This window comes from Passer domesticus, chromosome Z (genome assembly GCF_036417665.1).
Source record: "Passer domesticus isolate bPasDom1 chromosome Z, bPasDom1.hap1, whole genome shotgun sequence".
Classification (NCBI taxonomy): domain Eukaryota; kingdom Metazoa; phylum Chordata; class Aves; order Passeriformes; family Passeridae; genus Passer; species Passer domesticus.
In genome coordinates, this window is record NC_087512.1 from 53,961,103 (window position 1) to 53,987,148 (window position 26,046).

The 26,046-nt window shown below is 38.0% G+C and overlaps 1 protein-coding gene across 28 annotated transcripts in view; it reads right to left on the bottom strand.

Annotated features, from left to right (window-relative positions):
• Positions 1-24,427, bottom strand: part of FER (FER tyrosine kinase) — a 160,468-nt gene extending 136,041 nt beyond the window's left edge. For 6 of the 28 annotated variants that reach the window (XR_010353709.1, XM_064404888.1, XM_064404908.1 and 3 more), the window contains exons 1-4: positions 24,349-24,425; positions 11,322-11,430; positions 5,910-6,168; positions 2,274-2,447 (exon numbers count right to left, since the gene is read on the bottom strand). Coding sequence is in view for 20 of the 28 variants with exons in the window: in XM_064404888.1 (XP_064260958.1) it covers positions 2,274-2,447; positions 5,910-6,116 (381 nt within the window). In the remaining 8 variants the exon portion in view is untranslated. Of the gene's footprint in view, positions 1-1,168; positions 1,208-2,273; positions 2,448-5,909; positions 6,169-11,321; positions 11,431-13,855; positions 13,970-14,863; positions 14,968-15,354; positions 15,374-15,495; positions 16,080-16,111; positions 16,482-18,551; positions 19,358-23,670; positions 24,042-24,074; positions 24,220-24,348 lie in introns of those variants that run through there. The other 22 variants (XR_010353706.1, XR_010353707.1, XR_010353708.1 and 19 more) reach the window with 17 other exon arrangements.
• Positions 24,428-26,046: the final 1,619 nt, after the last annotated feature.

A 26,046-nucleotide genomic window follows, 5' to 3' on the forward strand; every position in this document is an offset into this window, starting at 1 on the left:
CCAACTGTGTAATATTTAATTTGAAAGCAGAACCTTTTCTCCACATCAATGACATATACTCATATTTCTAACCTCTGTAAATTATACACATCTGCTGTTATTATACACCAATAGAGGCAATATAGGAGAAACAACTTTATGACAATTTATATTTAAAGACATCATCACAAATGGAGAAAAATATGCAATTAAGAAGTAGTGAATTAAGACCTAAATAATAAGAACAGCTTCTCTTACAGAAAACTGAAAAATAAAAACAGGGCACTAGCATGAGGAAACCTTTATAATAACTACATTATGATTCTTAGATTGTGTTTTTCCAACAGATAAAACCAACACCCAAGAGCATTGTCTGTTCCCAAAGAGTGCTTAAGGAATTGAGACGGTCAAGGATTACTTTAAACTCCATTTTTATTTCAAAAGGTCTCACCCACCTAATCATAACAGCACTCTACTTTTTTCCCCTTAAATTTCAAGAAAATTATTCAATATCTTAATGGAAACTAGAATAAATCTACAAGATACAAATCCATTACATTTGTGCAAAAGCCATGTTATTTACTGCTCTTAAAAATCTTCCCTGTAAGATTCCTCATTACAGACGTGTCTAGAATAAGAAAGGATGACACATATGCATTTCAGCTAAACACATTTTTATGCCATCTTATCCTAAAATAGGAGCTGCACAGACACTGATGTTCACAAACTTTGCATACTGTCCTGAAACATAATTGGCATCTTACCTCTGTGCATAACAAAATCAGAAACAATACCACAGAACATGAGAAGTATTTTGAATTTCAGGGAATCATTCTCAAAGTGCTACAGGTACACAAAACCTTGAACAATGTCAGCTAACTATAGGCGAACCATATTCAAATATTTCTTTGAAAATTCAGGAAGGGGAAAAAAGGCAAACAACCCCAAAAAACCTCTAACCAAACAACAATGCAAGCTTAATCAGCAGGATGCAAAATACTTTTGCAGCTATGCAGCCCATAATAAATAAAGTTAATATGGTTTGGAATAATCATTTGGCAAGTGCTCAGTATGCATTATGTTTTTTTGGAAAAGTCTTATTTTAAAAGACATTTTTATTAGAGGTTCTATTAGAGTTTGGCCTATTAACAGAAAACAAAACATTGCATAGTCTCTTTTCAAAGTATACCTGAGCTTACAGCAGTCTTACTCCATTCAGCCTCTCTTTCTTATCTTTTTCTCTTTCTGCAATTCTTCTGTTATTTCTAACACATGCTACGAGCTTTTCCTCTTCTTCCACTCCGACTTTTTTGAGGTGCACCAATTCATAAGTAGCAGCAAGTGATTATTTGGCTTGAAGTTTTATTAGATAATGACAGCCTACTGACCATGAATCAAAAAAGACATCCCCATAGTCCCTACTTGAGGAAGATGCCAAGATTCCAGCATATTATAGAGCAATCTTATTAGAGCCAATATGTTTAACTTAAAATAGCCTTAGTTTAAATACAGAATAGCTCCAAGTACTTCTCAGAACCGGCCCAAGAATCTTTTACTCATCAATTCATGACAGTGTTAACTGCTTTACTCAGATGTTACATTTAATTACACTAGTTCAAATACCAAATTCTCTGCTGGAATAAAGAAGAAACAGCACTTCTCCTCCTCTCAGCAGACCTTTCAGACTATTGCTCTGCTATTTGACACCTGTAGCTAAATTTCCCCCAGGGCATCTGAAACTGCGATTTCTGTCAGCTTTACTGACAAGATACAGCACTTTGAACACAAGCAGGATATCAGATATATCATGGAAAACTCTCTGAAGAGTTTCACCTGCAGCCTCAATCTTCGGTTTCGGTTTACACCTGCTTTATATTTTAGAATAGAGACTAACACTCTGTCCCCTCCCAAAAGAGTCCAGGCTGCCAAGAGCACTCATTAAGGACAGTTTCCAGTGCCCTGGACCCATGAATGTCTGGAGAGGAATTAGAACAGGAAAAGAGATGGAATAGAGAAGTATCACACAAGAATTCATTATCCTCTACTAGAATAACATTTCCAGTTCTATATGTCCACGGAAATTCATATGGAAGAAACTTTTTAATCTTTGCCTTATCAGCTAGCAGGAAAGAAAATCTGCGTAGAAAATTATTAAAATTTAACTAAGCATTCGACATACCACCCACTACGCTTTCACCACAGCATGAACAAAACCCAAAAAAGCCACTCTTAATTTAATATTTTTAAACATAGAGAATTATAATCAATTTATCAAGCACAGATTAATAAAATACCTTGTACATCTCCGCTTCAATTTGTTGATGAACACCTACGAAACTCTTCTTAACTTGCTGCTTATCTTTGATCATCATTGTAAGCCTATGCAAGGGCCCAGAATTAAGATCCTCTGCATGTGTCTTCATTATTTTGCTCAGCTGTTCTGTTTGCTGTACTACGAGCAACCAAGACTATAAAAAAGAACAGAAAAGCACCTATTTATTTCAGCTCAGTAATAACCAAACAATTAATAAGAGCTGTGGGAAAAGATGCATCACTGTTTAAAAAAGTTCAGTAAAATAACTAATTCTAAGCTCACCCAAATGCATTTGAGATCCTCCTGGAACAGCAAAATCATGCCTCAATCTCACTCAAAAAATCATTAAAAAACGTCAGAGACAAAAATACAATATTAAATATTCACCCTTCAGCATTGTCCTAGTATTTCGGTACACCAAAGAAAGCACTTCAGCCTTTTTTTTAAATACACCCCCAACACCCCTGAGAACTATGTTCCTACACCCTTTGTCCTCCCGTTTTGCCCCAGAGTTGCTCTGCCTAAGCTGACTTCCACCTTTCTCTGAATACCTGATAGCAATACTTGAAGGGTGGTGGTTTAAGAGGACACCATTACATCAGCTGCCTCACACAGTCAAGCCACCAGTACCAAAGCACAGACACAACACCCATCTGTCACTGGAACCCAGCATCCTTCTGTACCCTTGCTTTAATAGCTTCCTTGGACATTCTGTCAGTTTTCAGGACAGCTTAATGCGCTGTGTGTGGCTTTGAATATGGATGAACATCTACAGATATCAGAGACACAAATGTGAAATTAAACTTCAGTTCAAATAAAATCTTGGTTACCCTCAAGATTGCTGTCACACATTGGATTCCTTAAAGATAACTCCCTGACAATGAATGCTGTGCTATAGCTAAGATTTCACAGTGGCTACATGCCACAGAATTGCAAGGTTTTAAAGGCAACTAGCATATGAGTTCTATTGGTATTTATTGTGGCTCTTACTAAAACAGAAATTAATCCGAGATAAAAACCTTAGAAAATAATTTGTTTCTTAGCTTTGAGGTTTCTTTATATAGAGTATGCAAACATATATACCTAATATTTCCATCTCTACATGACAATGTTGCAACAGAAACTCGATTATAAAGAACAAAACAAAAGACAATTGACTGCCCCATATATTGGACTATCTTAAATATTTCTTCCAGCTTGTAAATATCCCACAGATTGGCACAGAGATATCTGGACTGCTTAAAGTGTCATGTTATAAAATGTCAAGGCCTAAAGCTTTCCTGCTGTGGCTGGAGGCCACTTCAGAAGCCATACTGCAAAGCTGCATAGGATAAGGGCACTGAACATTTGTGTGAGAAGAGTGGGCCTTTGTGGTTACAGAAGAGTTCATAAAAGTGCTCTCAGAGGTGAAAATGTAGTCAGAATCATCTATTTTCCATAAGGCTGATTTATTACCGATGAAGCAACTACTGTTTGAATCCTGAAAAATCACACCAAAAACATTTTTCAACAGTACAGGTATTTCAAAGAAATGCTTAGTTTACAAGTCACGAAATGAGCTTAAATAAGCCAGAAACATAGCAATTACTTCCCTTTCTACTAAAAAAAAAAAATGCCTATTTCCCTGTTCTTCACATCACTCTTTCCATCAGGAAAAGGGAAAAGCGATGTTTCCATATGGAAATAGCAGTAAAGCAGGATTTCTGTGCTTTGTATTATTATATTTTATTATTTTAAATTAGGACAAGGTCTGGAAGCTCTTAAAAAAACAGAACACAGATTTTCCCAAACACCATGTCTCTCTAAGTGCTCACTCTTACTGCACACTTAGAGATCAAATCAAGCCAAAATAAACAACCACAACAACAAAACCAACCAAACAAAACCCATTAAAAATTAAACATCTTGCTATTGGGTTTTAATGCCACAAAATGCCAAATAATACCACAATAACAAAACCAGGTGTTTTATATCTTAGAAGATGTAAGAAACTAGACTCAATTTCTATAATATTTGCATCATTCTTTGGTTCTGTAAAATGTCAGGCAGAGAGAAAAAAAGTATCACAAAATATTAAAATAAATTAGAATGAGATCAGTAAATAACCAATAATTCAGGCTTTTTAATGGCCATAACCAGTAACATAATGTGTCACTACATAGCTACAAAATCCAAGGTGTCAGTGAAATTATAAGGTAAGCCCATATAAAAGATCTGCCAGTCCAAATGAATATTTTTGCTGTTAAAATGTAGAAAACAGAGGAAACATAGAAATCAGAGATGCAACTTAGTGAAAAATTACACCTCCTTAAGAGAAAAAAAAAGGGAATGAAAATGATGCTGAAGGACAACTTGAGCGCCTCTGTCCAAAATAAGATTTCAAAATGTGACATGCACACCTCTTTTCGAGCCAAGAAGAACATGGTTAAGTCAGATCTCCAGATTTGTTCAATTTATCTGCTCTCAAGAAGTGCTCATGTTATTAACATGAACTGTCCTGAACTGAGATACTTATGTGAAGGTTAATGGTTGTTTAAACCTTATAACGCTAAATACTCTGTGCCAATTTAAAAAAAAAAAAAAGGGCAATATTTCGATTTGCAAGGCTAGAATTATTGTGAGGGAGGGAAGCAACAACAGAACATGTTATATATAAACACTGCACAGTGCTGAAGCAGCCCATCTACAGCAGCAAAGCCTTCAAGTCTCCCACAGCCAATCTAACACTGTATACATCCATCCTGCCGCACACGGAGCAGTCCTGTTCCTAATGCTACACCACAGCCACTGTCCACGCAGCCATCCCATAAGCCCACAACATAAAAACTGCTCTGTCTGAAATTTAACCTGACCCAGAAAGGGTGTTTTCCTGCAGAGAGAAAATGAGGATTCATGCCAGACTGAATGCACTGTGTAACCACTGCTACAGAACAAGGGCCAAGAACTGAATAAGCCATCAGAACAGAATAGTCTTCTCTTGTTAGTAGAGAATCCTGATCCAGAGTAAAACTTTCAAACAGGTGATAAGGGAAGTTTGCTTCATTATTACATTTACTTGGACTTGCTCTAAATCTAAAAACCAGTAATTTGGAGAAGAGAAAGCCTTACCTTTTTAAAAAGTCAACACAGTTATTTTAAACAGAATACAAAATAACCTCACAATTACAAGAAACATCCTGAATGAATGTTTTGTTCTTACAGCACATGCTGCAGTGTGAGTAACAGCTGGAATGCTAGGCTTTGACTTGGTTTCCTGGCATTTTTCTATTTCTGTCACAAATTCTATATAACATAAACAATAGTTCCTATCTTAAAAGAAAAGCTTACTATAGCATACTTGATTTTCAAAGCACTAAACAAAGAAGCAGGCTCAACCCATTTATGTAAAATACTGATTTTTCAAAAATCAGGATTGATTCTCATTCACTTGATTTTTTCAAAGGAAGATTAAAGCACAACTTCTGTACATTTCACTGAGAAACTAAAATAATCCATTTTAAATACTTTGGCAACATTAACTCTCAAGACTGAATGGATAGGAATCCAACTCAAACCAAAAAAAAACAAAAGTAAACCCAAAACCCAAGGAAATTCCAAATTCAAACTTCAGACTTACCTTGGACACATTGCTGATATAATCCAATTGACAAGCGCTCTCTTTGTCAACTTGGTTACAAAGATTCTGTAAAGTGGATGCATATTCTTTATCACTTTTTACTCTCATAACCATAAATTTCTTCACTGTTTCCAGCAGTCGTAGTTCCCAGTCTTGCAGTTTTAATAAAGCATCATGAGAATACTTCAGGTCACCTCCAAACCCCATTTTTTAAGGCACTATATACCAGACAGGGGAAAATACAGGCTCTTCACCACATCTGAAAGGAGAACAAGACTGATGAGACAATTATCAAAAGAAAAAACTTCTGGTGAGACAAAGACTGGTGCCTAAACCCTGTAATTACCTAATCATAAGGTTAACCACATACATTAACCTCCTCAGTATAAACTAAAAGGAGGCTCAGAGCACTGTTTTGAACAACAAACTCTGACTGGAAAAGATTTCAGCCTTAGAATTTCAGTTTCCATTTCTGCAAAAACATTCCTCCCTAACTTAAAGTACAGTACGAAAGAAAACATAATGAAGACAAGCACTTAAGACCAATCTACATATTTAACCAAATAAGCACAACTAACAGTATCTCCAGACAAGCTGCCAGCTGCACTTTTCTAGTCCTGGTGACCTGAAACATTTGTTTCTCATGTTTACTCTCCTAAGAGCACAGAAAAATCCAGATAAAACACCAATTCTCAGACACTGCATCTGTGGGAAGTTGATAACTATTTAGAAGCTAGTTTGCTCCTAAACCCTGTGTTAACAGGCCATTAAACCTGCAGATTCAATCTCCCAAAAACCAGAAAATATCCCTAAGTAGGTTTCCCATCCAACCATATACTGGTTCCCTGGGTCAGAGTTCTTTAGTTCACACCATTTTACCCTAGGACACTCCAGTCTTACTGTACCAAATTGACATAAAGTAAGATTGATAAACAGATAAAATATCCTGCCTTATGAAATTCTGTAGCAGAACCAAGGGTAAAGACACATTGCTAGAGCTAGCTCTGAAATACGTTCATCTGATGCTGATAAACACACAGCTACATTGTGGAAGAACTGAAACCACACAAATAAGTAATTCCTACACACACACGGTTTTGTAATGTGGGCTGAACCCTCTTTTCTGTGTACACACCAACCACCTGTTCCTATACCAATCAACTTCAACTAGGTAAGATAAACTTATATAAACTGCAACCCTTATCTCTAGACTGTAGTGCAGCCTCAGCCTGTACACTGCCTATTCAGTAATCTCTGCACTATAGCAAAGTCTTGGCTCTTTTTAACACAGAAATACCAATTTCTTCACAGGCTTTCCAGATTAAAACTTAAATTAGCAATGTTCCACAAACATTAACAAATTTATCTTCCTAGCAATCCATTGAGGGAAGTAGGACTAATATTCTTATTTTACATTAAGAAATGAGAGACATAAACTAATGTCAACACTGTGGCAGCTCATACCAGTATGTACAAGGCTTAAAGACAGACTTTTCAGAGTGCCTAGCATTTTTAGCATGCTAGGTATTCAGAAAAAAAATATGTTACTGGCTTCAGTTACTGCACAAAATTTCTGATTTTGCAAATCAGAACATCAAGCAACCCCTGAAATAAGCCTCATGTACTATGTGTTTATTCTTAGAATATAAACCATGCTACAAAACAAACCAAAGATCCAATAAAGAAAAATAGAACAAGTGCCACATTACTACATATCTACACAATACAGATAAGTCAAAGCTTAAACCTGTAAGCTTTCCAAAGCACCTTAATTTGAAGCTGTATATTTAAGTCAGAATACTTCTTGATGGCTAGGAATTCAGTCATACACAGTAACAGTAAATAGTTTATGTTGGCTGCATTTATGAACTATGTCATTATTAGTAGCATTAGGAAAATACCTACACAGTTAAAATTGAGGAACACTTGCAGAACACAAACATTTTAGCAACATGAACAAAAGGAAAAAAATTTTAAAATGCCTGTTTATTAACATGACTAAAGTTGCAGTACTGAATTTTCAATGCCCTTTAGATCTAAATCTATTTTTATGTCTTTTCACCTTTCTCCTACCTCATTTTAGTACATTACCTAACTCTCCTAGCCAACAGCTGTGAGAAAAGATAGTATCCTTGTTTTCTTACATCAGATTTAGGAAAGATAGGAGCTGAATCTCACAGTGAAGATCAGCTTTGTATTAATGAGCAAAGTAATGGCTTGCTTGCTTTTTCCCTAGCCTCTGTTTTCTACTGAGAGACAGTATGGCAAGGGAAGGAGGAAATATTCTCAGCATGTGATATTTTAGTCTGCTTCTATTGACTTACAAAGGAGATATAGGATTACAAAAATCAATAGAACAAAAGACCAAACAATATCTCACTCCAGCCTGCTAAGTTGCTCTTAGCAGCAATCAGATTTTTTCCAATTCCACTACGAGATGTCTGGATACATAGGCAAAAAATTGTAAACACACTGGACTCCAGTCTTTGTTTTAAATTATTCCTTTCTCTGAGAAAGAAGCAGCACAGCATAAAACTGTTTTGCAAAAGTGGTAAAATTTTGATTTGCTAAAACTAACAAGCAAAAAGACTGAGAACTGATGATTCCCAAGTGGGTAAGCCAGCTGCCATGTGACTTCCAAGACATCCAGCCAAATTCAAGTGCTTTATTGTGGAGGCACAGAAATGGTGAAGAAGTATTCAAGACCTAAGCCCCTTGACTAAGCTTAAATTTTGATAATCTAAAAACCAATTCTGTCACTTAAAACCACTTGTTTTTTTTAATGTTTTTTAATATTTTTTTAAAAACTGAAAACAGTACAGATCACACAGCCATTAATTTGAAGTCAGAACTGTAAGACTTACAAAACACATGAACACACAAGTCTGATTTTCAAATACTCTTAAAAAACACAAGCATATTTTGAAAGGCCAGTGTTCAAAAAAACAGTATCTGGCACCAACACAGACAGGTATTTTTCCAAGTTTGCTATCTCCCTCATCAGTGACCACAGATGAGATGACAGCTGCCCTATAGGGTCAGACCAATACAACAGAATATTTTAGTCAGGAGGGACCTACAGTGATCACCCACGCACAGTAATGCATTTAGATCAGCCCTGTGTCTCCAACCATGGCACCAGAAGATGTTTAAGAACAGCAGACTAGCTGGGCTGCCACTCATGATGTGATTCTCCTTGTGCTTCCCCACCTTCACATCTACTGGATTATGGAGTACTAATATTCCCATATTTTTTGGCTTTATCATACAATATTAAAATACTCACACTGAAAGATGGAGATCCCCAGACAGATTTTGCAATCACACAACACTAGCAAAGTTGAGAAATCTGCCAAAACAGCAAAATCTGAACCCAGAAAAGATTTAATGTGGAACTGGTATAAGATATGAAGAGTTTGAGACACAAGCATGCCTTCTTCTTTAATGTTCAAAAGATGAGCTATTCTAGAGGGGAAAAAATTCTCAAAAAAACATGGGAGAGTACTTTATCTTAATTGAAAAACCAGAGATGCAGAGATGGCAGTATGTTTTAAAACAAGCTAGACAGAGAAGTGATAACAACAAACATGATATGCTAAATTCATACAGAAATAAAAACCTTCAGGAATTGCTTTACTCTTACTGTGAAGAGATTTCTTCTGCTTCTGGTAGATACCCATGACGTTTATCTCTTTTTCCACACGTGAACAAAACTTGCATAATTTGACATGCCAGTGAAGTTTCAAACAGAATTGTACCATGTCTTGTAAAAGCAATAAAATACCAGTACCACCAAATAAGACAAATGAGCTTCAGCTATTTTTTTATATATTGAAATATAAGATACATATATAATATCTTACAAGATATATAACAGAATATCCTATATTATCTATTATGGACATAGATACAGATGGCTAAAAAAATTACTGTATATGCAGTACATGCAAATTAGCCAAAAAATATTTGTTAAATTTAGGAGTAAAACATGTCTCACAGTCAATTCTAAGGAAGTAGGACCCACTTTCTTCATAGTGTTATACTCAAAACAGCAAACTAATCATTCACAGGAAGTGCACACTAAATGTACATTTAATAATATAGTGTGAATGAGCAACCAGATCTCAAACTGTTTTAAATTTAAGCAGAGTTACCAAAGACAATTTAAAATTTCTCTCAACCACCAACACAGTGGTGCAGTCAGATTCCAAACAAATCAATGTTAATTTTTTTTCAGCCTGAAAGTGAGAAATTTCAAGGAAGTTGCTAGTCACATTATCCTTCAACATTGTAACACTCCCCTCAGGAAAAAAGCCAGTATTCCAATTAGTCATTGGAATCCAGCAGCAACTCTGAAGAATGTAGTTTCCATAACCAATGTACATTTAATTTAAAGATTGCAATCTGTCTGTGATACATGATGTGGCCATGCTGTTTCAGACCAAAGGTCCTGTGTCTGACACTGCCTGAAATCAAATGAGCAAGGAAGAACAGAGCATGTACAATGCAACACTTTCACAAGGTGCTCTCCTATGCTTGTAATAACTGGTGTCTTCTGCTACATATTGCCATCAATTATATCCAAGGTTATGAGTTTACAAACTTAAAATAATGATAGATCTACACATCAGTTGGAACTTGTGGTTTCACTGTACCAGTGACAAGGTAGGCAACTAAAAAACCACAAACCCAGAAAGCACACCTAGTGCCCAGTTAAATTCAGAATAGGAAACCACATCACAGATCTGGATTCTCTTCATATGCTGACCCTGAATTTAGATTGTTCCTAAATCTGCATGGGCTCCAAATTATAGAGAATACAGAACATTTTTTATTCTGTAAACACTTTCTACAAATATTAAAAATATCTCAGAATCAGAAATGAAAGAGGATTTGGATTCAGGAGACAAATCCTTAAAATCAAGGCTTTTATACTAAACTAAAAGCATTTTTACAATAGATTATCAATTTGTTAGACAGTCCTTCTCAATTTCTCAATGTGAGGCTTACAGTAGTTATATTCCATTAAAATAATGAAATAAATTGCTCTTACCATTCCATCCACACTTTAAACAAAAAATAGACATCAAACAATTGACATTTCTGTTAGTGTAGGATCTATTCCTGGAATGCACAAGACCATGAAATACAAAACACATGCACTATCTACCATTTGTTTACACTAATCTCATATTCCTAAGAACATCTTTGTATGCACAGGTATGATGTATACAACATAAACTAGCAAAACTAATCCTTCTGCACAGCTTTTGTCAACAATAAACATCTGAAGGGGTAATAAAAGTTTGTCTCATTATTTCAAAGCTGATTTGAAATACTGGTCCCCACAAAGCAAAGCAGGCAGCTAATTTTCAGGAAGGCTTTTCTGCAAAGCATAACTTGCTCACATACCTTATAAGTTTTCCTTTAGAAATGTCCTTTAGTACAGTTTCCTATGTCAGCAGCTACTTCCTTTGATTTTCACCTACTGAAAAATACTTTTTTTTCTTTTCTGGGGACTCTGTGAAAGAAAAACATATCAAACTTCTTTTAACTATCTCACCATTTTCAAATACATTGCAAAACTCAAACTTAGGTAAGTTGCCCTGCATTTTCAGATTAGCAGAAGCCAGTTTAAAAAAAAATAGTTCAACTAAGAAAAGAGCAGATTTCTCAAATGACTGCTAGCAGTAGTATGCGATCACTTCATACACATAATTTTAGTGAAGAAATAATTTTGCCTCTACACATGTAAGAGAAGATTTTTCTTTAAGTTCTTGGAATTTCTTATGGCAAGTGTACTGTAGCTGAAAAATTAGCCAATTTTATTTAAGGATGAACCTTGCCCTCGGTAAAATGAAAACAGAAACCTATTAAGGAAAATGACAGCATGGAAGACCCAAGTTTGTTATATGAAAGACCAAGTTAGTAGTGGTATTTTCACAAAAGTGAAAGAAAACAAGTGGCAAAAAGAAAAAGGAACCACTCAAGACACTTAAATTCCTATCTGGCTCTAACTACTCTGATACCTAGAAAAGTAGGAGGTCAGGAAGTTAGGATGATTAGCAGGACCAAAACTTCATATTGTAACTCTGGACCACAATTTAGGTAAAGCAAACTGACAAAAAGGGGTTTTGAGGGTTTATATTAAGAAAAAAATATATTTGATTTAAAAAATGGTAAGGAACAAGGTTTGCACACAGCTTACAAGTGCAAGGTATAATGTATAATCTCTACATGTGGACCCATGATAAGCATTCACTCACAATCTCACACCACAATGTCCAACTTCAAATGAGACATTCCACAACAGTTTAGCAATGCCCTCAAAAGGAAAAAACACATAAAGCAAAACTGAAAGAAAGACACAATGTGTAGGGGTGAAGAAAGCAAAACTATTTTCAAAATCTCCATTATTTAAAACAAAGCACTGATCACAGACACATTCATAAAATCTTCCAAAGAGACAGTCTTAGTTCACATTCAAGCAGGCATTATTTAGTATTCCTTTCTGGTTACTTAGTGACATTTGAGAAACAAAGAACTGCCTAATATAAATACAAAACTTCTATTCTCCATGACCAAAAATAAAAAAGACTGATTGAAGCTAAGATTCGGGCACTAAAAAGGAACAACAGCTATGCAAGCAGATAGGAAAGGAGAAAAACAACCACAGGAGGTTACAAGCATTATAAAATTAATCACATTTCTAAGAAACAGATATAAAGTCATCTGTTCCAAAGTTGCAAAGCCCAAGGGTAAGCCTCCACTAGCAAAAAAGTACAAGCAAGAGCAAAACATTAGAGTAAATTTCGCTCATCTTACTAACACAAATACAAACTGGGTGGAAACACCAGATTGCCACTGGACAGGAGCATAAATCCTAATCCCCATTCAAATGGGACTCATGATAGTGGAACAAACATCACCACCAGCACCTGGGTGCATTCAAGTTTCATGCAGATGTTAAGAACTGCATGTGGAAAAATGAAGCCCACAAAAAATTCCATTTATCAAATGAAACAACAGACTGGAGCCATTTCAACACAAAAAAGTTCTATCTTCTGCTCCCTGAACACGAACAACACACCTTTTTTCTCTTTTTAAGGAACTACGCTATCACATATTTTAGAGTGCAAAATTTTGTTTGTGAATAAGAAAACTGAATGCAAACCCAAGTTTTCTTTAGAATTCCAGTCACTGTTAACTTTTTACCTATGTGCATTTTTTCATCTGCACACAGGTCATTAGTAGAACTTAAAGCTAGTAATGCAAGTCTAATACAGGTCTAGCTAGTACATGGAAGAATAAAAAAATCTTTCCAGTGAATTGCACAACCATCTGTCAGAGAGCAATAAAATCTCAAAAAAATTCCACTCTTATTTCTGAGCTCAAACATACCAGAATGTGATACTAAACAAACATCTTGCTACCTCAATGCAATAATTCACTAGCTAATGGACGTATAAAAGACAAATTTTTAAGAAGATAAAGTCAGAACAGAAAACTTAGATGACCTGTTGTTTTCTGAAACTACTAACAAGACAGTTAAGGCCAACCCCCAAATCAGATCCTCTTCAGATTTAGGATATATAAGGCATTTTCTAAAAATGAAGCATCCGAGAGGCAATTAAAAATATCAAATTAATAGTATGAATTCACCAGAATCAGATGCTATTGAGCCAAAGCACTGAAGCATCAGCTATCAAATTTCCACAATATGAATTCTGCAAAAACTTAGGCTTAAGGTGAGCCAAGAAAAGAAGTATCAAGAGCAGAAAGAAAATTAAATTTTCTTCAGATGGGACAAGGTAATCAGAAGCACAACACAGTTTGACTCTGATACTGCACAAGGCAGTTAAAAGCATGCCTGTAGACTAGAACCTGTAGGCTAGAACAATTCAAAAGAAAAAAAGAACAATGCAGCTTTTACAGAGCAAACTCACGTTTCACAACTTTAAGAGTTTTATGAAGGCATCAAGTATCCAGTGGGAAAACGTGTTGAAAGTAGAAAGTTTCTGCTGATGTCTTTGATAGGAAGCTATCAGAGAACTGAAGACCTTGCAGGGTAAGAATTAAGAGACGAAGATTAGCAGGAGAAATAATCTGTGCCAGGACTTGGGCTGCTCTTCAGAATGGTTACCTGCCTATACATCACTGCAGAAGCATCTGTACTTTATACAAAATTATTATGATTCATCAAAACCAACATATCATTACAAAACTTACAAAACCTCAGAACACTGAGCAGCAAGCACAGAAAACAGCAGATGAAGTCACATATCAATAAATGCAACATAATACACTGGTAGGAGTTATTTAATAACAGTACCAGAAAAAGCTGTAGTAGTCTCTGAACAGACACCTTCAAAAGCATTTGTTCAGTGCTTTCAAGTAGTCAAGTTAGAAACCATCCAGAATATTAAACTATTTTTTTAATGAAGGGAAAGGAAAACCTAACATGTCCTTATGCTACTGATACATTAGTGGTATTCCTGTATGTTCAGGTTCTTCTAGATAAAGAAAAACATAAAGCACAAAAAATTACATAGAAAATACTGATCATAGCATGGAGCAGCTTACACACAGAAAAAAGAAAATTTTTAGGTCACAAAAAAGGTAAGAATGACAGGGGTAAGACCAAAGTACACCAAAAGAAAAAATCATCATAGCACAAAGCGTTATGCTATGTCAAATGCCTCAAGTATTTTCCAGAAGAACTTGAGAACATCAAATGAAATTTTTTAGAAGTTGCTCTTTGCCCAGTAAATAATTAAATTAGATAAATTAGATAATTCAGTCCCTAAAGACATATGTGAGACCATGAAACAAAGAAATACAAACATTATACAAACACTATAAAAACTCATTCAAAAAATCAGATTTGTAAAACAGCAAGAGTTCCATCTTAAGATGTCTCTAAACTGTAAAAGCAGAACAGGAACTATACTTACAGCCCCTTCTTATCTGACAGTAGCAAGTACTGAGCTACATGGATTTTACTTGGTAATGCAATAACATCCTCAGACAGTACACTCTCACTTTCCCATTCCTGCACCTGTAGGAAGACTACATTTTTTTAGCAGTTCCTGTAGCTGTGATGTTATTAAAAAGAAACGCAAATCAGAAGCAGTGGGTTTCATCAAAAAACAGCATTTATACTTAGCAGCAGTCCAAAAAAAAAAAAGGCAAAACAGATAGAAGCCCAAAAACATAGCTCACAGATTCTCTGCCTAGAATCACAAGATACAATTCTAATTTTTTCAATCTTTCATTTTAAACCATTTTCTAAACCACTGCTGTCCTCTAAACACCCTGCAACCGGTCTCCATCTCACATAAGAAGTCAGAAGTTAAAACAGTGGGATAGTGTAGAACCAACCAACTCTGACAAGAACAGAGAAATTAGTTCAAATTACTTTCAAGCTCCTTGCTCGTGTGCTTACCCTCTAACAACTTGATAATATATCCTTATTTGTTCATTATCCAAAAATTCATGTTCTTTTTCCACATAACTTCATCTTCCCCCACCACACATCCATTCTGTCCAGCCTACAGACAGCCAGTGAGCTTTCATACTCACTGACCCCTGCTTTGCTCCAGATGACATCTCCCGTTTTCTAAGACTATTCACAACAGTAATCTCATTCTCCTCCCCACCTTCAGCTGTTTCCTACTTCCCACGGCCTGGTAACTTTCTCAGCACGTTCTTCATCATCTCAGGCCTTCTGTGAAAGAATGGGCAAAGGGTGGAGCTGACATCTGGTAGCAAACCATGCAGTCAGTGCTTTTTAGGTGCAGTTACTCAACCCGTTTTGTTTCCACCCGACAGAAACTTCTACTTTACAGCCACAGCTAAATCTCATCAGGCAGACAAAGAAGAAGGTGAAAGCAGATACAGGTTAAGAAGAAAAGAGCTGGTCCAGCTGACACAAGTCATATCCTGTCACTAATGCTTCAAGACCCTTCTCTTGTCTTGTTAACTCTGAAAAAGTGACAAAATCAGCCATACTCCCTTCTTTTGGTTGCAAAGGTAAACATGCCTAGTTTCCTGTTACTTTTCATGTGTTTACAAGGAAAAACAAAAGCTTTCCTTCCTCTATTTTTCCAAGAATTACACTTTCCCTTAATTCAGGACTCAAGGAAAGGCAGAGAAAAACATGGCCTCAATACAGAATTCCTGACTGACAAATTTTTACTGACCTCTCAACTTTGCAGTGTTGCAACATGTATCTTCACACTAGAACCTAAAAGAAAAATGGATTGAGCAGGATAAGGCCGCTACAGGTGACTATCACAGGGCAGGTACTGTGCATTTCCAACCCTGTTAATCAATTCTACCAGCTAAAAAGAAAGACTGTTCCGGAATTACAAAGAAATACATAATGTTAAAATGTCCAAAAATTGGCCACAAATTGAAAACAGAATAAAAAATACATCAGTGACTAAAGCTCACTTAAAGTGTGTATTATATAGTGTATTAAAGAATCTCCTGAGCAAAAAAGGGAAGAAAATTAAACTATTGCATTTTCAAGGGATTTCTTGTCTTAGACGACTAGTGAAGGTAGAAACAACTTCTAAAGTCATCAACTGAAAAAATCAACAGTAAAATGAAAAAGTACCTGTAGTAACCATCTCAATTGAAGAGTTATTTTAAGCACCGTTAACTTATTTCTCTGCTGATTTCTCTCAGATATTTAATTTCAATTAGCTACTGAGTTCTTTAGTCTGAAGGTAGGAAGCAATCTTCCGTATTTGAAAAAATATCCCAAACCTCCGAAAGTAGCATTTCACATCTTGATATTCATCTGTCTCGAGATGAATACATAGCAAGTGGGAACTAACACACACCTAAAACCCACATGCAAACCCTCAGTCCCAAGGCTGCCTCTGTAAGCATTTCTTCAGGGGAACAGGATTGAAGAATACTCCTACTGGAGGTCTCTCATCATCACAAAGCTACACCCAAGACTCCTCCTGAAGACTTCACGTCCCAAAATTCACTGGCTGCTGCCATTCCACATTTCAGCTTAGAAATCCAGAGTACTACCAGAAGCTTCTCCCACTAGAACTGTCTTAGCTCTCAGAATTTAAGAACAGCCACAGAAGAACATAAATCCACAGGATGTGAAGTACTTTAGAAAGTCTAGAGACATTTAATTTCTTCCTATGGCCCAATATCAGCCAGAATGTCTTACTTCAGACAAAACAATTAGGTAACTCTGCCATTAGTCTGTAATATATGACAATAGTGGTCTTCTCAGGAGAAACATAATCTTGTTCCAAGTATTTATTGGTCTTTGGACAGAGCAATCAGAATGCTTCTTCCTCTTTCCTCCTTCATTAAACTAATTACATCCTTCTGGTTCATTAAACCCTATACTTAGTTAACTCACTGCTCATTCAGTTTTCTCGAGGTCACTTATTTCCTTGGCATCAGCGTACCACATTAAATGTAGCTTGATTACACAGTATTTTGTACAGAAAATACTAGCCATGAGGTTCATTATATGGTTCTGTCTCTTCCTAACTAGTGATATTCCAGGCTGTTGCACTGCAGGAAATATATCGTGTGGTTCAGTAAGAGGTGTTGCCTCAAGCCTTTGTTTGCTATTCCTGAGCTGACATCTCCATATCCTAAAAGATACCATGATAACTCTCTGTGTTAAATGGGATACAGGTACTCTCACCAGAAATGCAGATGACTGAATGATGCATTTGTACCTTCCTGCATGCTTTAAGCGTGTAACAAATTTTATTGCACACATTCTACAAATATATACCAAAATATAAAACCTAACTATTCTTTTCTTAATTCCAGTCAGTTCTGTTTGGGTATCATCAGCCATCCTAGCTATAACGAACACTCCTTCTGCAGGATACTACTCTCAATTGAAAATGTATGAGCTTCAATTAATGGATGCTATTAAAAACAGATAAAAGTGGTAGAGGCTTAATCTTCCAGGTGTCTGGACAACTGGTCCTGAAGTGCACATGCATGACTGGATTCTTCACATGGAAATTTATTTGCATACATAAGATTCAGCCTATCTGATCTTTATTGCACTAGATCATTATTTCATATCCAGTGTTTCCTTCTGCCACTCAAAACTGTTCTTTCCAGAGATTATATCAGGCAGTCACTATTTCAGTTAAAAGGACAATATTCTTCATATCATAGTATCATTCAGAAACAAGTTAGAGATTACAATAATGTTGAACTGTAAACAAGGGTTATTTTGCTCCCTCAGAATTCTTGCCTTACTGTACTCTGAGACAGCTAAACAGAATTTGACTGCATCTCTAAACCTGAAATCCAGATTTTATCTGATACAAGTTCTGTAGCGGGACACAAGCCACGCTACTGTAATGGCCAAATGTTGACAAGTATCTGGTTAATCAGAGGTTTGGAAATGGCAGCTCCCCCACCACCAAAAGCAGACTAACCACACCCACACTGCTAACCCCTATATTCCCACTTAGGCTCCCCAAGCCTGGATGGGGTGACTTTGGTGATGAAATACTAGAGCACAAGAAATCACTGCGTCACAGCCCACTGGACTGATTTTTTGCACAGGGTATGCACTGCATGCTTCCTGGAAACACAAAGTCTTGGGACACAAGGTATACAAGGACAGGATACCTCCTGAAGACTGCTGTTCTGCAAAGGGCACAAATCTGCTACAATGAGTTTCCGTGTTGTGTCTGAAGCAGGGCCTGGAGTAAACTCCCATCAGTTATGGGTTGGCTTCCTTTCAGAGGGTACCACCCGGCTCCAGAGAAGGAGAGCTAGAAGGCTTGCAGCGTGGAAAACTAAGAGACCAGGAAGGAACACAAGGACTGACTCAAACCTAGATTTTGACTTCAGTAAGAATGGCATATAATTACCTTCTCTCATTTAAAAAAAAAAAATCATTTAGATAAATTAGATTATCTGGATGCCAATTAAATTTATTAAAATAGTAGCTTCAAATTTACTTAACACATTCACTGATGAGAGGTTTTATGCTCAAATTTCAACATTCACCTAATTCAAAAGGCAGAAATGGTTTTATACAGCTTTCCTCTATCTTTGTTACATACCCTTTAGAACAGTTTGCTTTTTTAGATGCACACTTCAACTGACAACATTTTTTTCTGTATTTGGCAAATTAGGCATTTCCTTTTATCTGATGAGCTTCAATTTATCAACCATATCATAGAAAAGTTGGGAGGTAACACAGCATTCCCAGCACTGACATACAACAAATATACCTAAAATAAACAAGGATGTGTTTTTCTGATTCCATGTTTTTGTTTTCTATTTTGTAATCAGTAAAAAGCTAGTGTAAAGTATGATTTTTCTCAACATTGCAATTCTCATATTTTTACGATGCTTACGCTGTCACTTTTTTGAACTTAACCACTTTGCCTGACTGTAGCCCTTATCTGTACTTCCTGAAACTTAGGGTACAAATGTTGTGGCTTATTATTTTATACTCAGGAACATTTGAAAGCAGAAGCCACAACTAGAAGTCAGATGCTATCTGAAAGATACACGAAATATAGAAAGGAGGCTTTAGCATAATTCTAAAATGCTGTACTTGAGCATACACAATAGTAATACACTGCAGTGATCATAACAAATTTATATAATGTAACAGCAGATAAAACAAGCTTTATGTATTCAAAAAATCAGGATTTATCCTAGGGTGCTACGCCTACTTGTTTATACGTTTACCAAAGGTGAATTTTGTGATTTACAAGTGTAGCAGCTAACAACCCCCACCAGCTCAACCATTATCAATAGGTTATTTGCCTGAGTATTAAAACACCAAATATGCAATAAAATAACTCCTGTCTTATTTAATAACCATTAAATCAATGTCCTTTCCAGCTCGCTATTGCAAGAGAGAAAACAATTTATAACTGCCACTTTCAATTCAAACAGCAAACATTACAAATGTGATGATATTGTAGCTTACAATGTAAGCTACAATATGCTGTCAATGTATGGAGTAAGATTTTCCAAACTTTCTAAAGCAAAACGTTAGGCATAAACAGAATTGACAAAAAGCAGTAAAGCTGACAAACCATGTATGAAATTAAGAGATTCCCAAAATGAGGATGCAAACCCAAATTCCACCCTCTTTGGAATATGCACTATGTGATTGTATAATTACTTTCACAGCGCTTTTATCCAGAAATGTCCAACCCATTTATTAGAGAGGATGGAGTGCTCTGAGTATGATTCAGCATTCTGTCAGAGGGGCTCATCTTCATGACTTTTATCAGGCTCATTGCTATAATTGTGTGTCTCCCATTTACTAAACAGGCAATTTCAAGGAACAAATGCCTCATGATTAATGCACTTTAGCACTGCTCTGGATTTAACTTCTGCTTCTGGCAAAGAGTGCTTATGTAATATGCAACAACTCACAAACTTTTCACAGGTTGTCACTACTTACAAGATAACTGTTTTTTCATTAAGACTTAATTATGGCAATTTAGTTTTACGCTTAAGCGTAATTTCTAAATGTCTCGGCTCCTCATGTTGAAATAAATCACTCACAGAGTCACAGTACAAAAAAAAAAGTTGTGAGATTCTTAAGATCAAGTAATGACAATTGCAAGACAGCTACCTGTCTTCAGACCATGATTTGAATGCCATATTGAAAAATGCCAAATAAGTGAGAACCATTAAGTACTTATTCATTAAGTATTTTCTTCCTAGCTCATACTAAGAGGATTGAAAGTGGACTACAGTATTTTGCAGGCAGTATTGTACAGCGTACCTAAAGAACAGATTAACTGTATACACATGATTTTTCTTATTTCCCCCTCAACAGCTGACAGCATGTGTTTGTCTTAATAGAGAGCTACATGGCAGAAAGTTCTCACTGTATGCAATTAGTGCTGTTACTCCACATTCACCCTGTCAACAGCCTAAAGGAATTATCTGGTCCAAGCAGTAACTGTCCCCTCAGCAGAAAATAAGAGCAGCCATATTAGAAATCCTAACAAAATACGCTTTTTGCTCAAGGTGCAGGCCCACAACATCAAGAACGTTCTAAAGAACCAACTAGTATGCTCCAAAGATCAGTAATTCTGTCAAACATATATATGGCAACAGAAATCAGACATTGAACAGCAGCAAAGTTATGAGTACAGAGGGTTGTCTCTACAAACTGCTATGGCACACATCTGAGTCTTGTAAGCAGGTTAGTAAGAAACCCAGATATGAAGAAGAAAGTTTGAAATTACATGTGGTTAAAACACCTGGCATTTTCTCTCAAATGTAGAAAGCAACAATGCAAGGGAAGCTGGTTAGTATAGAGCAAACAGCAATCTGAAATCCAAAGCAGAATGATGTCATGAAGTACAGTTCACTCATGCAGATTAAAAACAGCATTAAGCCCTAAATTATTGGGAATTTTTTTTTATTATCATCAGGGAAACACACAGAAATTTTAAAATTCCCTATTATTTCAGACTCCTTACACCAAACTGAACTTTGCACTTAAACTTGCAAGAGAAAATAGAAAACAATTACAGTAATGGTCACAAATATGATCTCATGCTATAAGCTGCAAGCAATCAAAGCCTTCCATCCAGTGAAGCTGTTCCACAAGAAAAAAATTATAATCCCAAACACAAAAATAAAAGCCACTTTAGAAGGACTCTTGCTGGTTTTTAAGAATCCTTACCAGAACTTCCTATGTACTGTATGAGAGCATACATATGACTCTTAAAATGAGAGATGACTATCTTCTCTCAAACCCTGGAAACAAAGCTATGGTGTTTGATTCACCACTGTGAAAAAGTTTCAAAAATAAACCTTTGTAAAGAAATGCTACATTTACCTGACACAAATGTTAAACAGCAGAAATTTTCTGCATATTTTCATGCTCCAAATTTTAAATCCTTTAACTCCCTAATAAAATGGTGAATACTTAACAATTTCAGGACAATCTCTACTGTAGAATAAAGCTCTCCACTAGGTTTTTGAAATCCATTTTCACAAGGCAAATACAGCACCAATATTATTAGGCCAGGACTAAGTGGACTGTTTTATCTTAGAATAGGAGCATATATGCAGTTTACTTCCTACTGGAATGCATTTAGGATGCATTTAGGCTTTCTTCTCTTACTGCTTTGCTTCTCCTCCCCGCCAGCAAGCAAAAAGGACTCTTTTTCCTAGAGCTACTTCCCACACACTGCAAAAGAAAACTCCTCCCTGTGAAGTGATGACCTCATGCTCCCAGCCCATCTCCTTGTATGGAGCAATTACAGACTTGCTGCCAGCTCTCTCTGCCTTCAGCCTGACATGGCAAGCGTATCTTCCTTCACCCTGCTGCTTCCCAACTGAGGGAACACCAAGGACAAGCAGCAAGTGGCAGATGAGACCGGGCAGGGAGAGGGGATGACCACCAGATGCTGCCCTGCTCTACCACCAAAGCACCTCTGCTCTCCACGGCAGGAAGAATGACACTGAACTCTGAACATTCTAAGTACGGAAATACATCCCATGTTACCTAAACGCAGTGTACCTCCTGTAGCCAAACCTTTCTTCCTTTTTTGGCTCTTAGTTAAATACCTCTAATCTAGTGAAGCAAATGTCACTTCTCTCTTAACAAAGGCCCATCTCACCTTCGCATCACTAAAGTTCTTTGATACCGAAATTGGCCTGACATCCTGTGCACACACTGATACATTTTTTTGTCTTTTTTGCTAGTTAATCTTTAAGCTCTATCAAACAACTCCAGAGGAACTGAAAATTTCTATTCTCTACACTGTCCATTGCCTTCTCTTGCTTTCAAATGTCAGAATTATTTCTACATCATCACTTTATACACTGGCAATCCAAATACCAACTGACAAAGGACAAAGGACTCAGTTGTGACTTGAAGTTACAGTTGTAGAAAATCAGGAAATCTGATGGATAACTGAGCTTTTGCTCAGCTAGTAAGTGACATTGTACATACAAGACTTAATCTGCTCCCTCAAAGAAATACTTCCAAAGCCCAAGTTTACTAGGGTTAACATTCCACACATGTATATTTTAAGGTTGTAATGTCAATTTCTGTCAACACATTACAAGGAATTTATAAGATGAGCGAACATATACTGGTCTCACCAACAATAATCATTAACTCAACCTACAATGTGTCCATCATTTGCAATTTGCTTTGACTGTGAGCAGATGATGTGTGAATGTCCTATCCCTCTGAGATTCTCAAAGACTACCACTTGTATAAAATAAACTGCAGAAGAAATCACCTTGTTAGGTATTATTAGCAAGTAAAATTAACTTATTTTAATAAACTTATTTTAATACCAAATAACATTTTTGGCCAGTTTCAGTTTGTCCAGTTTCACACATCACCCATCTTTTTGCACGCTGCCACTTCTTCCAAGCATCTGCAGTACAACAGAGCACACCACCAAAGCCACTTTGAGCAGGTCTGTTTCAAAGTAGGGAAAAGTTACTTCACCTACATGAAAAACAGTGATGCCCTCCTGCAAAGAGAAAATGAGCTGGCTTGTTTTAAAGGTCTTACAAAACCCCCGGTGTTCACACAGGATGTGTCATTTCAGTCATGTAAAGTCTAACCAAACAGAAACACACTCCAACATGAAAAGGGATGTTTAATGTTCTTCTGTGTAACCCACTCGAACACCAAAAATGAGTATTCAGTACACGTGCAAATACCAAGATCTCAAACACAAGGCACTAGAACGAACACGAAAAGCGCCAGGACAGCGACATTGACAGGCCTCACCATGCAGGCTCCAACACTAAGGGACAAGTTCACGCAGCCAGCCGCTGTGCTGTACAGAACTGTCAGGCGGCACCAAGGAGGAAGAGAACTCAAACCCCCCAAACCGACTCCCCGGGGCTGCTGCATTTATTGGGAAGCAGCGATGGTCACACATGGTAGCTCCTGGCGGCGGCCGGCGCGTCCTCCCGTTACTCCCAGCACTTCCAGTCCGGCAGGAGCAGGGGAGGGGAACAGACACGCCCGGCACGACCCGGGCCGAACCCGCCCTCTCCCTCCCCCCGCCGGACCTCGGCGACGGACCGGGGGAAGGGGCGGGATCCGCGCCCGCCGCGCTGCCCCTGCCCCGCCGGGGCGGGGCCGCCGCCAGGCGAGCGGCGCCTCTGACACTCCCCGCGGGACGCCACCTGAACGCGACCGGATGCGGCCGCCGCCGCCGCCCCGGCGCAGCGAAACGCGAGTGGCGCCGGTGCCAGTCTCGCCCCGCCCCGCCCGCAGGTAGAGCCGGCTCGGGGCCCGCCAGCGTCCCCGTGCCGGCCGGGGGTCCCGGCGGTCCCGGGGTCCCTGGCCGGGGCGGGGCGGGGCGGGGCGGGTGCGGCGCCGGCGGGGCGAGGGTGGCCGGACCCCTGCGCGGGCGCGGCGCCGGCGGAGGCGCGGGCGGCGCGCGCGGACCGTCCCTACCTGACAAGCCGAGCCCCCTCCGTCGCCGCGCGCGTCACGGGCCCGCCCGCGCCGCGTGACCCCGCGTGGGCCAATGCGCGCGGCGCCGCCCGCCGCCCCGCCGGCCAATGGCGGCGCGGTCCGCCTCCCGCTGACGCGCGCGCGACGGGGGGGGCGCGCTCCCGCGCCACCGCATCCCGCGCGCCTTCGTCTCCCGGCAACTGTCCCCGCCCCCCGCGCCGCCACATCCCTGGGGACGCCCGGTGAGACAGCCATGGGGACAGGCCGCGGGACACCCCCGCGGGTCCCTGCAGCCCGCGCCGCCAGCAGGGAGGGAGGCGTGCGAAGCTCAGCGGTGCGAGATGCGGAGAGTAACTTCTACGCACCGCGGCTGCCCGGACAGGTGGACAAGGAGTCCCTGTGAATTGGTGCTTCGGCAGCTCAGCGCCAGAGAGAGGCAGCGAGCAGTGAAAAAAGAAAGGGGGTGAAAGAGAGAATTGGGTGTGGAAGGGAAAAAAAAAGGCGGGGGAAATTAAAGGGGCAAAAATTAAAAAGGAAAGGGGGAAGAAAGGAAAAAAAGAGAAAAAGGGGGAAGAAAAAGAATACAGAAGAGAAAAGAAGGGTGGGTAATGGAAATAAAAAAGAAGAGAAAAAATGGCATGAAAAAAAGGGAAAAAGTGGCAGGAAAAAGAAGGGAATAAAAGAAAAAGGGGGATAAGAAAAACTAGAAGCAAAAATGAAGGGCAAAAAAGATCAGAAAGAAAAAGGGGGTAGGGGGAAAAAAGAGAAAAAAAGAAAAGCAAAAAAAGAGGGAGGAAAAAAATCCACTAAAAAAGAAGGAAAAAATACCCTTCATAGGTTTCAGGGAAACCCATGAATATTTAAGCTTTTTATATAGTCTTTTATAATAGATTATGCTCAAAGCAAATGAAAAAATATCAATTTAATGAAGTAGCAGTAACAAAATCTGATTGCACAGTCTTATTTCACAGATACTGAAGAGCCCCTTAACAGTTTAGATTAAACTTACAAAGAAGTATCCTTTATTATTATTATTATTATTATTATTATTATTATTATTATTATTATTATTATTATTATTATTTCTGAGTGGTTGGTATAGATTGGTATTCAGGACTCTGAAAACTGAGATGTGAACAGAGCAATCATATTCCAGTTCATGGCTTCATTTTAGACCGAAGTGTTTAAAGAACACTAATGAAACTTTAGTGTGTGCAGTTTTCTACCTCTGTTTAAGCCATTCACAGGTTTTCTTCCCTTATAAAAATATTTTTCTTTATTTACCTGTTTATTAAATAAGAAAAAATTACATTCCTTTGTACGTCATCTCTATGCACCTTGAGGCGAATTGAGACCTATTTACAATAATGAACAAATTTGCATGGTACTGAAGAAAAAAAAATTATGTAGTTGTAGAAAATGGGGGCTTAAGATGTAATTTACATTTGTAGATTTCCAACTGTGTTAGATGTGGGATAAATATCTTATATGCTAATACTGAATTTGCTGTAAGTCATCAGTTGGAGTCTTTTATGACAAATGCTGGTGCAAACAACATGAGCCAGTCTTGGTTCAGCTATATGCAAACACAGACTATTTTATTGGGCAGGTATCTTATCAATCTTATGTGCCTGCAGAAGATGTTGCATGGTTTTTGTCTACAGTTCAGTAGTTTACCTGGCCTTGAGACCCTTCAAC